At 38.0% G+C, this 15,862-nt stretch overlaps 1 protein-coding gene across 1 annotated transcript in view; it reads left to right on the forward strand.

Annotated features, from left to right (window-relative positions):
- CCDC180 (coiled-coil domain containing 180) overlaps positions 1-15,862 on the forward strand; it is a 119,362-nt gene that overhangs the window by 36,804 nt on the left and 66,696 nt on the right. The window contains exons 15-16 of the mRNA XM_069069269.1: positions 6,537-6,652; positions 13,104-13,230. Of these exons, the coding sequence (XP_068925370.1) occupies positions 6,537-6,652; positions 13,104-13,230 (243 nt within the window). The remainder of the gene's footprint in view (positions 1-6,536; positions 6,653-13,103; positions 13,231-15,862) is intronic.

Genomic DNA, 15,862 nt, shown 5'->3' on the forward strand with positions numbered 1-15,862 from the left:
TGCAGCCCTTTGATTGAATCCAAACTCAAGGCTACAGGTTCCCCACCCCTGACTAGTGGATATTCTCTAGAAGTTATAATTGTGTGAAGTATAGTAATTGGTTCTGTCTATTGGAAATATGTAGTGCAAATTCAAATAATGTGATCACATTGGGGAGAATTCATTATTTGTACCAATTCACATCCCAAACCTCCTAAATACACAAAAAGAGGGTGGAGGCCAGTATTTATGAGCACCTCTGAAGTTAAAATCTGTATCAATTCTCATTATCATTTATTATTCAACTAACACAATGGCTAGATTTCCACTCTAAAGGAAAATCAAACGTAAAAAAAATATATATATATATTTTTTTCTAGTACATACTGGGGAAAGAAAAAAAAGTCAATTAAAAAAAATTAAGCTCCCTCTAGTGGCAGATGTCTACTAAAGCAACTTCAGTCTGTCAATGAATTCCAACCAGTGTAAATTTCAGTCCATCTTTGCCTTTTCATTTTCATTTTTGTCCCCAACTTGCCACACATTCTCCAGAAAGGATTTGCCCAGTGGCCTGAAGGTTTTCTGTCACTTATCCCTCACTCCTGCTATGTGTCCAGCCCACCCCCCTTTCAGGTCATATATGTTCTTGATGTTGTTTTTCAGAGACACTTTTCATACCAAGTTGGTAACTTGTGACACTTGGTTTAAACCTGCTGTTCAATTCATTCCAATTCAATTTACTGCAATTCAGTATGAACAAAGATAGAATCTATAGACCTTGGCAGTGAATTGGATGATGAAGGACAGGGAAAAGTGATTCAGATTTTGAACCTGGGTGACTGGCTGAAAGAATTGTATTGCTCTCAATCCTTAAATTTCAGAATCTTGACCATAATTAATTTGGGGGTTAATCAAGCCACAGAACCTAGGATTCCACGAGACTGATTTACTCCAACTTATTTCATTTCAAAATGCCCATATTTCAGCAAGCACCCGCCACTTTGCTTAAGGCACTGTGAGCAATGACAAAGAAGTTCTAGACCCCAAACTTGCTCTCAAGAAGCTTATGTTCTTATTTGGGAAGAAAAGAAATACACAAGGGAAATAATTAAACAACACAAGGTAACTTAGAAGAGTGGTACTAACAGTAAGTGCTCCAGTAGGGATAATTCACTATGAGTTGAAGTGGAAAGGGGAAGGGAAGGGAACAAGCATTTATTAAACACCTACTATGTGCTAGGCACTTTAAAAATATTGTTTCATTTGATCCTCACAAGAACCCAATGAGGTAGGTACTGTTATCTCCATTTTACAGTTAAGGAAACTGAGGCAGGCAGAGGTTATGCTACCTGGCCAATCACTTCTCTACCTACCTAGCAGAAAAAAATAACTAGGAAGACAAATTGTAAATAGTAGTTTGTTTTATTAGTATAAAACCAGGGGAAAGGAAATTAGAAAGGTTTCAATGATAGTCTTATTAAGCCTAATAGAACACCTTTTTTTCTTTGTACGGTGAAACCTGCTAAATGAAACAAATTAATTCTCTTATTTTAACCTCACACAAATCCTGTAAGGTTGGCAGGGCATGGTTATTATGTCTAAGGATGAACTAAGGTTGTTGAACCTGGAAAACAGAAGGTCTCCGAGAAGTGATAGATGATAGCTTTCTTCTAAGACATGAAGAGCCATCATGTGTAAGGGAGATCAGACTCACTCTCCTTGGCTCCAGAGAGTAGAGAGAGCTAGAAACAGTGATTTGGGGGGCAGCTAAGTGGCACGGTAAATAGAGCACCGGCCCTGGACCCAGAAGGACCTGAGTTCAAATGTGGCCTCAGACACTTGACATACTTACTAACTGTGTGCCCTTGGGCAAGTCATTTAACCCCAATTGCCTTGCTTTCCCCCCTCCAAAAAAAAAAAGAGTGGTGGAAGTGACCAAGAGCTCTCTTCCTTGTATTCCTGTTTCATAGACCTAGAGCTGGAAGAGACCCCAGAGGTCATCTACTCCAATCCCCTCAATTATTGATGTAAAGACTCAGGACCCAAAAGATTAAATGTCTTGCCCAGTATCTCATAGTTAATAAGTAAAGGCAAGATTTGAACCCAGGTTCTCAAATGTCAGAGCCACTTTTCACTGTTCTGTTCTCACTTTCTTCAAAAGTTATCTAAGAGGGAAATGGGCTGCTTTGGGAAGGAGTGTGTTCTTCCTCATTGGAGAATCTTTAAGTAAAGTTTAGTTGACCACTTGTTGGGACTACTGAAGAGGGATTTCAACATCGGGTATAGGTGGGACTAGGTGGATTGATGGACTAGATATTTGGGTCTCAGGAGAAATTAAGTGACATACCTAAAGTTCCACAGAGTTATTAAGTAGTAACCAGGTCTGGAATTCAGCCCTTCTGAATCTCAATCCAGTAAACGCTTAACAATAGCAGACTAAAAAAACTCAGGGATCAGCTAATACAACTCCCCCATTTTACAGAGGAATTATGTCCAAGAGAGATAATTTGACTTTCTGAAAGTAATTTAAATTAATTAGCAACAGAGGCAAGAGTAGAACCCCAGTATTCTGATTCCAAGAAACATGGCTGGGAATATCAAAGTAAGCCTATTTAAATAGGTCCTGTCCTCTATTTTCTAGAAATACAGTGATAAATTCTACCTCTCTGACTCCCCTACAGCTAGATGGCCATATCTGACCAGCACAGCACCAAAGAACACTGGAGCTGTTATCAAGATGGCCTTGGTTTTGAAGCCCAGCTCTGACACTCATTTATGGAGGCCATTTGAATAAATGGTCAAGTCATCTACCCTGTCCAAGCCTTTAGCTTTCCCATCTCTAAATAGAAAGGTTCTCTTATTCTGGAACCCTTACTATTGTACCTTTGAAGTACTCAATAATAATCATTTATAAAGACAAATATGAGGAACATGAAGAAATCCAGGAATATTTATGCAAACTGATAGAAAATAAAGAAGGATCAGAACAACTCCCCTCCACACACATTAGTCATACCCTTATAAAAATATTAGCAAAACTTTCTAAGAATGGCTATGTAAAAGACAACAGAAACAGAGTAAATTTTATTTTAAAAAAGAAATAGTTCTACTTTTGTATTTTTTTTGTTTATACATTGTTTCTAGTAGGGTGAAATTTTCATCAACTTTACATGAAAAATTTATTTTTAAAAAATCCAGGATTTCTCCAGTTTCATTATGTTTCTTCCCCCTGGGCAAATGGCATGGCTTAGACCTCTGGCTTAAGGTCTCTTTTTTTCCAGACCTCTTCCCTGGAATTACCTTATTTTGGCAGTGGATAGAGCCTAGACCTGGAGTCAGGATGACCTGAGTTCAAATTCAGTCTTAGACACTTACTAGATGCAGGGCTTTGGGCAAGTCACTTATCCTCTGCCTATTTCAGTTTCCTCAACTGTAAAAAGAGGATAGTAATAGCACCTACGTCCCAAGGTTGTTGTGAGACTCAAATGAGATAACATCAGTAAATTAGCACAGTGCCTGGTGCATAGTAGGTGCTTCATAAATGCCATTATTATTGTTTTTGTTATATATTTTGTGTTTGAGGCACTAAGTAGTAAATTGAGAGCCAGCTTTCACATCAGGAAGAACAGGGTTCGAGGCTCACCCCGACACATCCTGGCTAAGCGAGCGTGGGCCCCATAACTTCCAATGTCTCAATCTGCTCTTTAAGGCAGTAAATTTCAATGCAGGTACAGGTCTGGACTGGTCAAGGTAGTCTTTTTTTTTTTCTAGGAGTTCTTTATGTAGGTAGCAGGTGGCACCAGCCAGCAAGGCAGGCTGAGCACACGGTGTATTTGGAGACTGGTGGGAGAAACTCCCTCTTAAGGCCCAGCTTTCTTCAGATCTCCTCTCAAAGGAGGGCCTTTCCTGTAGCACTCAGTCTACAAAAACAGCAGCTGTCAATTCATTATATTATTATTATCAGGGGATAATAACCTGCCTCTTAGGTAGGTTTTGAGAGTTAAATGAGATAATATTTGTAAAGCATTGAGCACAGAGCCCGGAACAGAGTAGATACTTAATAAATGCTTATTTCCCTCCCTACAAAAATAAAATTGACCTTCCCTATGCATCTGTCTGGCTGAGCCTGCCACTCTTCATTGGTTTTCTATTTACATCTAGGAGTGTCTGAATCCCAAATTCATATGCCAGGCTTAAGCAGTATGAAGCTGCTCTTCTTTTGTTCTAAGATCATCAAACCTCCCGGATCAGTGCCCACTAACCAAACCTTTTGGTTGGCTAGAATTGGGGAAAAAAATCTTCCTTATCCTTATGTAGGCCAATAAGACTTTTTAGTAGGTCAATGAGATCATTTAAGAGCAGCAGATTCAGAACGGACAAGCTAGCACACCTGACTAATCGAAAAAGAAAGGAGTCACTTAACCAGGACATAAAAGAATTCCTTAGAGCAGTCTCTTCTCCTTGAGTTGACCTTCATTTTCCTAGAGCTGTAGATCTCTGCTACTGCAGTCCTGTGCCCAATGTATGGTCAGGGTCTTGTTGTATTCTCCAGGTCTTGTGAAAAGGCTTCCTCATAACTTATCTTTCAGCAGCTGTTACTGTTAAATAAGCTTCAGTTTGCATAACTATTGCTTCTCTTCTTCCTGCTTTGGTCTCAATATCTGTCCCTAAAAATGATGACAATAACAATAACTAACAGTTATATAACCCTTTAAGGTTTGCAAAGTGTTTTCAATCAATCAGTTAATATTTATTAAGTCCCTACTGTGTGCCAGGCAGTCTTCTAAGCACTAGAGATATAAAAAGAGGCAAAAGATAGTCCCTGCCCTTAAGGAGCTTACAATCTAACGGGGAAGACAACATGCAAACAAATATATACAAAGCAAGCAACATACAGGAAGAATTGGAAATAATTAACAGAGGGAAAGCACTGGCATTAAGAGGGGTTAGAAAAGGCTTCCTGTGGAAGCTGATGGTACTTAAGGAACCCAAGAAGAGGTCGATTGTCAGAACAGAGGAAGGAGGAGAGTATTCCAGGATTGGGGAACAGCCATAGAAAATGCCTAGAGCTGAGACATGGAGGGTCTTGTTGGTGGAACAGCCAGGAGGCTGGTGTCACTGGATTGAAGTGTGTGTGTCAGGGAATAAGGTATAAGAAGACTAGAAAGGTAGGAGTGGGGCTAGGTTCTGAAGATCTCTGAATGCCAAATAAAGCTTTTTTTTTTTTTTTTTGCTTTTTGGAGGGCAATTGGGATTAAGTGACTTGCCCAAGGTTACATGGCTAGTTTTCTGTTAAGTGTCTGAGGTCACATTTGAACTCAGGTCCTCCTGACTCCAGGGCCAGTGCTCTATTCACTGTACCACCTAGCCACCCCTCAAACAGAGCATTTTCAATATAAGACAGTTGATGGTCAAAGCAACCAGATAAGAAATCTGAAGCTCAGGAAGGTTGTTACTCAGAATCACACAGCTATTAGGCATTAGAACTCAGGTGTTATCAGACTATCTTGAAAATATTCATCTTAGTAGGAACTCTGTTTTTAATTCTTGGTATGGTTAGACATTAGTATTACCATAACTACTCAAAAATTCTGAATTTTTGTGGCTGTGGTGGCTGACCTCTTGTTGATTTCAGTTGGACAATTCTTTCCTGTTTGACCTTTCTCTGATCTACCTTTGTCCTTAGAGAAATATAGTAAGAAACCATAGGGATCATCTCATCCGGCTCCCTCATTATACAGGGAAGGAGACTGAACTCTAAGGAAATTAAATTATCTGATCCTAATGGAAGTTATATGTGGCTAGTAAGCTTGCTGTGCTCCAGGCACTGTGGGAAAACTGTAGATAGAACAAGTGAAAAGAAAGGCAGTTCTTGCCCCACAAGGAGTACTTCATTCTAATAGGAAAGACAACACATAAAAGGGAGGTAAAGAAGGGGGGAAGAAGAGGTACCTATGTGGAGACATGATGGCAAAATTCAAATCGCAAAGGATGGCTGATTTAGGTCTTTCCTCAAAATGCAGATTCTGGGAAGAACTCCCCAATGGAAGAAAGGAGTCACAGGGGAATAGAAGGAAGCTGAAGGATTGTGGCAAAATCTAGGGATTGTGGTGGGAAAAAATGATTAGATTTGGAGTATGTGAAATGAGGGAGTTGAAAAAGATGTCCTCTAAGATTTCTCCCATTCCTAAGTCCATGATCTTATGTCTGTCAGATGCAAAAAACAAATAACTGGTTTTATGCTGTGTTCTGACAAAATGTCACCACCTGCCTAAATAATTTCAAATTTCTCTGAGAAATTACTTTCAAAATACAATACCTGGCCTTCAATATAGGTCATCAGTGATGCTTGTAGAATTGAATGAATGAATAAATGAATGTGCATATTCCATCTCCTTCTCTCCACCAGCTCCTGCCAAGTGCAGCCTGGTTCTCGGATTCAAACTTACTGTGAAGGAAAAGAATTGACAAAGGTGATATGACCTTGCATTCCAACAGTCATATGACCTTGAATTTCAACAGTCATATGCTAATTTTTCAAAAATATGTTTTTCTAGTTAAAGGAAGCATGCCTAGATATTGTTCTGGATCAGATGAGACAACAGAATGGTGAAGATGTTTTGAAGCGTCACCTGGACAAGGCTTACTTTCTGCTTTATGACATTAAAAAAAAGTAAGTAAGCCTTGTATGCTACGAAAAAAGAGAAAACATGGTGTGGCAGAAAAAGTGAAGGATGTTGGGGATTTAAGCCAAGCCTATAGGTAGTACATGGTGCCCAGGCCAAGGTGGGAGGTTTGGTACCCAGAATGGTAGCTCTGCAGGGAGATCCCTTGTGCCTCCTTCCAACCTACCTGGGGATCTTACAACAACTATACCATATTGCACTTCTATACAAAGATTTGGAAGAACATTTTTTGTTTTTACCATTTAATAATTCTCTTTTTTTCTTTTGTAGTTTACATCATTAATTTCCACAAGATTTTTAGTTACAGATTTTCTCCCTATTTTTCCCCTACTTGCCACCCTAAAACAGTGATTCCACTGAATATCCCCTCCTCCAATCTGCCCTCTCCCACATCTTCCCCAATCCCCCTCTGATGTTCCAGTAGGGCACAGTGGATCACTATGCCCCAGTACGTGTATAACTTATTTCCCAGTTGCATGTAAAATAATAATAATATATATATATTTTTTGAACATTCGATTTTAAAACTTTGAATTCCAGATTCTTTCCCTTCCTTCCTCGTTACCCACCCTTTCTGGGAAGATAAGCAATTCAATATAGGTTGTACATGTATAGTTATGCAAAACATTTCCATAGTGGATATATTGTGAAAGACTGACCATATTTCCCTCCATCCCATACCACCCTCCACTTTTTCTGTTCTCTACTTTGATCCTGTCCCTTTTCAAAAGTGGGTGCTTCCAACTTCCCTCTCCCCCAGCCTTCCCTCCCTTCCATCATCCCCTCTCTCATCCCCTTCCCCCCTACTCTCCAGTAGGGTGAGATGCCCTATTTAGTGTGTATGTCATTCCCTCCCTAAGCCAAATTCAATGAGAATAATGTTGACTCATTCCCTTTTGCCTTCCTGTTTTTCCCTTCCATTGTAACAGTTTTCCCCTTGCCTCTTCTATATGAGATATATTCTGTCTCTCCCCATCTCCTCTCATTATATTCCTCTCTCACCTCTTAATTTCACCTTTTAAGTATCATCCCTTCCTATTCAACTGGTCCTGTGCCCTCTGTCTATGTATACCTATACACATATATACACACACTCACATATGTATTCATATGCCCATATACCCTCCTATATAGAAAATGTAGTACATATAAATATGTATATATTTATATATATTTCTATTCCCTTCAGCTATTTTCATACTGAGAAAAATTTCATAAGTTACAATTATCATTTTTCCATATAGGAATGTTAATAGTTCAACTTTGATAAGTTCCTTATGATTTCTTTTCCCTCTTTACCTTCTCATGTTTCTCCTGCTTCTTGTATCCGGATGTCAAATTTTCTATTCAACTCTGATTTTTTCAGCAAGAATGCTTGAAAGTCCTCTATTCCACTGAATGACCATATTTTCCCCTGAAACATGATACTCAGTTTTGCTGGGTAGGTGATTCTTGGTTTTAATCCCAGCTCCTTTGACCTCTGGAATATCATATTCCAAGCCCTTCAATCCCTCAGTGTAGAAGCTGCCAGATCCTGGGTTATCCTGATTGTGTTTCCACAATATTCAAAATGTTTCTTCCTGGCTGCTTGTAATATTTTCTCCTTGATCTGGGAATTCTGGAACCTGGGTATAATATTCCTAGGAGTTTTCTTTTTGGGATCTTTTTCAGGAGGTGGTTGGTGGATTCTTTCAACCTCCATTTTGCCCTCTGGTTCTAAAACATCAGGGCAGTTTTCTTTGAGAATTTCTTGAAGGATGATTTCTAGGTGCTTTTTTTGATCATGGCTTTCAGGTAGTCCAGTAATTTTTAAATTATCTCTCCTGGATCTATTTTCCAGGTCAGTGGTTTTTCCAAAGAGATATTTCACATTGCCTTCTATTTGTTCATTTGTTTGGATCTGTTTAATAGTATCTTGATTTCTCATAAAGTCACTAGCTTACATTTGCTCCAGTCTAATTCTGAAGGAATGATTCTCTTCAGTGAGCTTTTGAGATTCTTTTTCCATCTAGCAAATTTGGCTTTTTAAGGCATTCTTCTCCTCATTGGCTTTTTGAGCCTCTTTTGCCATTTGAGTTAGTCTATTTTTTAAGGTGTTATTTTCTTCAGTCAGGTTGTTGACTCTCATTTCATAATTTTCTTGCATCGTTCTCATTTCTTTTCCCAATTTTTCCTCCACTTCTCTTATTTGGTTTTCAAAATTCTTTTTAAGCTCCTCTATGGCCTGTAACCAGCTCATATTTTTCTTGGAAGCTTCTGGTGCAGGAGTTCTGACTTCACTGTCTTCCTCTTGTTCTATGCACCTATGTACCCATCCTTTTTGTCCCCAAAATAGGAGTCCAATGTAAGATTGCTCTGCTTGCTTTGCTTCCTTTGCTTGCTCATGTTGCCACTCAATTACTTGACTTTTAAGCTTTTTGCCACAGTAGAACTCTGCTACCAAAGGGGGAAGGTTTGTCCCAAATTGCTGGGGTTTTCACAGCTGCTGGAGCTATTAGTTGGGTGCCCTCTCTGAAGCCTCCACACACTCTGGCAAACTGGTCACGCACCCCAGGACCTCTACCCTAGACTGTAATCCAAATCTAAGCAGGTTAAAGCAAGAGTGATTACCCCTCAGACTGGTTGCTTGGTCCCCCTACAGTCTGCAGGCCAGGATTTCTGAAGCAGCCACATGGCAATGGCTGCACAGCTGCAGCACCTCAGCCAGTTCTCCCTCAAGGGAGTAAAGGCCAGACCACACTCCCAAACTCCTGGTTCACAAAATCCACACTGCACTGACCTCTTATTTTGTCCTTAGCATCTATGGGTTGATAATTCTGGAAAGTTCCACAATTGCTGGCAATCTGAAGTCCCTCCAGCCAGTGGCTGATTGTGGCCACCCTGAGGCTAAAACCTCGTGCTCGAGCAGGGCTGGGCTTGGCTCCCAGAGCGCTTTGCTGGCCCCTTCCTGCTGGCCTGTCTTCAGTGGGAAGTTAGCTTCTCTCTGTCATTTTGTGGGTTCTGTAGCTCCAAAGTTTGTTTAGAGTCGTTTTTTACATGAATTGGAGGAGGCGGGAGTGGGAGCCGCATGGAAGTCCTGTTTCTACTCTTTCATATATATATATATATGTATATATAATATATCTTGACTCTGCCAGAAAATTTTTTAAAATAATGAAGGTGGAAAAGAAAAAGAAAAAAGGGCCTTCACACAGAAAGAAACTAATTTTGAGGCCATACATGTCCATAACCCTAACCAATAAGTTTACAAATACTTTAAAATTGACCATACATGGGACTGGACAGGAAAAAAATGGACTTAAAAGCACCTTTAAGTCAACATCATTATTTTTACATATGGAAGACAGTGATTTTTTTATATATTAAATGTTTGTTACATTTACATTTGGTTATGAAGAAACCTCTTCAATGGATACCTCATATGTGAATGCAATCTTGGGTTTCCCAAGGTTTTGCTGGCAGAGTGCAAACTAGCAAACCCTACCAAGCTGGAAAGGCTCTGAATATGGACCTCAGGACACACTTTGTATCTTTTACTTCAAGAGGAGCCTTGGTGCATTGCAGAGTGTCCTGGTGAGAAAGACCTCAGTTCAGATCCTGCCCCTGACTCAAGCTCCATGATCATTGGCAGGTCCCTTAACTTCCCTGAGACTGCTTCCTCATTTCTAAAATGTGAAGATTTATACCTGTAGTACTTATTTCACAAGAGTGTCCTCAAATAAGATATTAGATATAAAGAACTTTTCTAAAATATATTTTATTTCCCCCCAATTACATGTTAAAACAATTTTTAAACATTAAAAAAGTTTTGTGTTCCAAATTCTATTTCTCCTTCCCTCCCCTCCTCCTTGAGATGGTAAGCAATCAGATATAGGTTATACATATGCAATCATATAAAACTTTCCATATTAGTCATTTTGTATAAGATGAATCAAAGAAAAAATGAAAGTGGAAAATAGCATGTTTCAGTCTGTATTCAGATAATATCACTTCTTTCTCTGAAAGTGGCTAGGGTGTTTCATCATGAGTCTTTTGAGATTGTCTTTGATCACTATCTTGCTAAGAATAGCTAAGTAATTCACAGTTTTTCATTAAACAATATTGCTGTTACTGTGTTTGACATTTGAACGATATATACAATGTTCTCTTGGTTCTGTTCACTTCATTTTGCATCAGTTCATGTAAGTCCAGGTTTTTCTGAAATCATCCTGCTTGTCACTTCTTATAGCATAATAATACTTCATCATAATCATATACCACACATTGTTTAGCCATTCCCCAATTGATAGACATCCCTTCTATGTCCAGTTCTTAGCCACCACAAAAATAGCTGCTATAAATATTTTTGTATAAATAGGTCCTTTCTCGATTTTGAAATAAAGTACTTTCAAGAGCTATTATGTAAATTCCAGTTATTTGGGAAAGGAAAACATAATTCAAACATTCAGGATCGTAGCTTTAGAGCTAGAAAGGGCCTTTGAGGCCATCTAGTCCAACTCCCTCATTTTATTTGTTTGATTTTTTTTGGTTTATTTTTTTTGGAGGGTGCAAAGTAAGGCGATTGGGGTTAAATGACTTGCCTAAGGTCACATGGCTAGTTTTTTTGTGTTAAGTGTCTGAGGCCAGATTTGAACTCAGGTCCTCCTGACTCCAGGGCCAGTGCTCTATTCATTGTGCCACCTCGCCGCCCCCAACTCCCTCATTTTACAGATAAGGAAACTGAGAACCAGAGAGGTTAAACAATTCACCTAAGGTGACATGAGTAGAAAGTGGCAGAGTTGGGAAATTAAACAAAGACTTCCCACATTTCTGCTACCTTTTTTGTCTAAACTCCTCAATAAGGCCATCTGGTATAGGTACCTCCATTTCCTTTCCTCTGACTCTCCAGTTTGGCTACCAAACTCACCATCCAACCTAAATTGCTCTCTCCAAAGTTACCAGTGACCTCTTAATTGCCAAATCTAATATCCTTTTCTCAAAGACTGTTCCTTCTCAGTTTACTTTGCTGGACCTTAACCAGGTCACACCTAGTAAACATGGATGTCCCACAGGGCTCTGTCCTGGCCTGCCCTCTCTTCTTCCCCTATGCTATTTCATTTGGAGATCTTATCGGTTCCCATGGATTCAATTATCACCTCTATGCTGATGATTCTCAAATCATAACCTCTGTTGACCTTGTCTCAAATCTCCAATTACCTATTGGACGTCCCATAGACACCTTAAAATGCAACATGTCCAAAACTGAACTCATTATCTTTCTCCCCAGTACCTTCCTCCAAGGGCACCACAAGTGTCATATTCGGCTCCTTACTCTCTCTCACTTCCCATAATCTAATCTGCTGCCAGGCTAGTCAGTTTTACCATTGCAATATCTCTTACATACACTTTATTCTCTCCTCTTGACACTTCCACCCCCTGGGTGCAGACCTTTATCCCCTCATACCTAGACTATTTCTAGTCTCCCTTCCACAAACTTCTCCCCACTCAAGTCCATCCTCCACTCAGCTGTCAAAGTGATCTTCCTAAAACAGGTCTGACCACATCACTTCCTTGCATAATAAACTCAGTGGATCCCTATCACCTCCAGGATCAAATATAAAATCCTCTGTTTTGCATTGAGTCCATCATAACTTGGCCCCTCCTTACTTCTCCAGTCTTCTTATACTTTCCACTCACCCACATACTCTGGATCCAGTGACAGTGGCCACCTTGCTGTTCATTGCATAGAACACTCCATCTGTTTCAGACATTTTCACTCTGTCCTTCACACGTGGACAATGTTCTTCCTTCTCTTTGCCTATTGGTTTCTCTGGCTTTCTCTAAGTCTCAGTTAAAATCTCACCTTCCCATGGAAGCCATTCCCTTAATCATCTCCCTTAATTCTAACACTTTCTCTCTGAGAATATCCCCAATATTCCCTGTATATATTTTGTTTATACATAGATGTTTGCATGTTGTCTTTCTCATTAGACAGGAAGGTGCTTGAGAGCAGGGCCTATCTTTAACTTTCTTTGAATCCCCAGGGTTTAGCATAATTCCTGGCGCACAGTAGTTGCTTAATCAATGTTTATTGGCTTGACTAACTTCCTAATCCAGAACTGTCTACTATACCTTGTTGCCTTTCTTGGTATACTTGATCAAGTATAATAACAAATTCTAAAGTAACCTTGAACTTTGGCTATGATTTCTGGGGAAATGAGAGACTCATCCTCCATTCTCATCAATTAATTTCAAACATATTAAGACATGTTAATCACCCAACGCTAGAAGATGTATGGAAGAAGATTTCAAGATACATCAAGCATCCTTAAGTACAATACAATGGTTGATTTCCCTGGGTTTATGATGTTAGTATTAGCTGCCTCCTCCATTTTGTGTAAATGTTTCCGCCTCTGTTTTGTATAAATGTTCCATAAATAATTTACATGTTTTTAACAGGTATGAAAATTTTCACGATGACCTCATAAATGAAATGAAAGGCTATCCATTTTCTATACTGAAAATATTGCAGGATTACAGCATTTCTCTCAGTCGATATTTTCATGTTAGAGAAATCTATGAACAGGTATGAAATAAACAGCATGTTAGGTGTGAACATTTGTACATATAAGTTTATTCATATAGTATAAATATTTCCATGTAAAATATATTTGTTTGTGAAGAAGCAAAAATGAAGTCATATCTTTGGTTAGGCTAGCTTTCAAATATTTTGTAGACAAAAATTAACAAAAAGAGTGTAAAAATAAAAAGTTAACACTCGTCACCAGTGGTCTTCTAAGATCTAGTAAAGTAATATGGTTATCCCTTCCACATCTCCAGGTTTGGATTTGGGGCCACCTCCCTGCTTCCCATCTGGAAAATCAACATAAAATTTTTTGGTCTTTCCTTTGTACCAAGAAGAGTCTAAATTTTTTCTTTATAGGACATTTACAGTACCTTATTGTAAAATTTGGGTTAAATATTTGGTCATAGACTCTGTGTCATCTGCTGGCCTTCATATGTCTTCTGCAGCTTCTACAAAACTCCCCCCAAAATTCCTATTTAATTTCTTATGCTGACCCACAATACGTCAAAACCTAGATGGGAAAAGTTACAATATAGGGACAGCTAGGTGGCACAGTGAATAGAGCACCGGCCCTGGAGTCAGAAGGATCTGAGTTCAAATCCTGCCTCAGACACTTAACACAAAAACTAGCTGTGTGGCCTTGGGCAAGTCACTTAACCCCAACTGCCCTGCCTTCTCCCCTCCAAAAAGCAAAACAAAAAAAAGTTGCAATATGGAAGAGATAACTATATTTGTAAAAGTGCATGGCTCACTGCCTGGCACATAGTAGACATTTAGTAGATACTTATTCCCTTCCCTTCCCCTTCTTCAGAGACAGTTTTTCCCTTTCCAATAAAAATAAATTATGGGGGTTTTACACATCTTTATAAAAAATTATCACCAGATAATGACCCCAAAATTAAGATTTTACATTCAAGTGGACATAGAATATGAATAGTTGAAACAGTGAAACCTTCTTATATGTGTCTGTATATATGTATATATGGTTTTTAAATTTTGTTTTTAAAGATTTTTTTAATTTTAAGGTTTTTTGTAAACTTTTTAATTTTAAACCTAAACACAAAATGAAAAAGGAAAAAAAAACATTGCCATGTACACAACACACCATAAGAGAGGATTTAATATGAAACAACAAATTTCCTCTTCAAGAAAGCCTATATAATAAATACTACACATTGTTTTCAAAGCTGCCCAATTTTTCTTTGCTTCCTTGTTGGTTTTCTTTTGTTCTCTGGTATGTACTTTTAATTTTTTTACCTTCCCCCCACCCTAAAAAAAGCTACAATTAAGCATAAAGATAGATAGATAGATAGATGATAGATAGATATACACACATACAAAGATATCTTTATATATATATATATATACAAATACACATACACATATACGCTCATACACACACACACATATATATATATATATATATATATATATATATAAGAATGTACTATGCTTATTTCCTCATATCATCTGTTTCTTTGAAGGTGAATAGCATCTTCATAAATGCAAGTCTTTCCATATTTTTCCAAATCAACTTGCTCATCATTTCCTACACCACAGAAATATTCCAACTCAATCACATCCTATCTGAGAGATTGTCTATGCAAGTTTTTCCCGTTTTCTGAATTCCTTCTGTTCTTGGCTATATAGGTTTTATTTATAGAAGAAAACTTTAATTTAAAATAGTCAAAATTATCCTTTTTACATTTTAACAATGCTCTCACTTTATAATATAGTTTCAGATCTGAGACTGCTGAATCTACTTCCTTTGCATCTTTTTTCCCTTGTTATTTTGATGTTCCTAACCTTTTGTTCTTCCAAATGGACTTTATTGTTACTTTTTCTAACTTAGTAAAATAATTTTTTTTAGTAATTTAATTAGGATGACATTGAATAAATGGATTAATTAGGTAAATTTTTCATTTTAAAAATTATATTGACTACGTACCATGAACAACAAATATTCAGTTATTTAGATCTGAATTTATTTGTATAAAAAGTGTTGATATAGTTCTTATGTCTGTTTTGGCAGATATAAATCACCCAAAACACTCAGGTGTTTTATACTGTCTAGGTATTTTAAATGGTCTAAAACAATATTGCATAATATTTCTGACTCATAGAGTAGTTTCTCTATTTTTCACTTTTAATTAAAGCTATTTTAACTTTAACTTTGTCTGAGATCATGATTACTATGCCTACTTTTTTAGATACTAAATTCTACTCTTGCCTTTTATTTTATCTTTGTGTATATCTCTCATTTTTATAATGTTTCCTGAAAGCATCATATTGTTGAATTCAGATTTTTAATCTGCTGTTTCTGTTTTATTGGTAAATTCATCCCATTCATATTCTAAACTAATCTTTGTGTATTTTCCTCCTTCCTATTTTTCTTCACTATCCTTATCACCCTATTTGCCTTATCACTCCTCATTCTTCTGCTTGACTTCTAACCACTATTTTGCCTTCCTATTCTTTAACCTACTCACCCCTCTTAAGAGTCCCTCCCTTATCCTCTTCTCTCACCTTATCCCCTTGACCTCCTATTTCTTCTTGAATTTAGAAGACTTTTATACCCTTCTGGATCTCTCTCTCTCTCTCTCTCTCTCTCTCTCTCTCTCTCTCTCTCTCT

The sequence above is a fragment of the Petaurus breviceps genome, unplaced genomic scaffold (genome assembly GCF_028583685.1).
Source record: "Petaurus breviceps papuanus isolate PSGF00001 unplaced genomic scaffold, PetGlider_PUasm1.0 90779, whole genome shotgun sequence".
Lineage (NCBI taxonomy): Eukaryota > Metazoa > Chordata > Mammalia > Diprotodontia > Petauridae > Petaurus > Petaurus breviceps.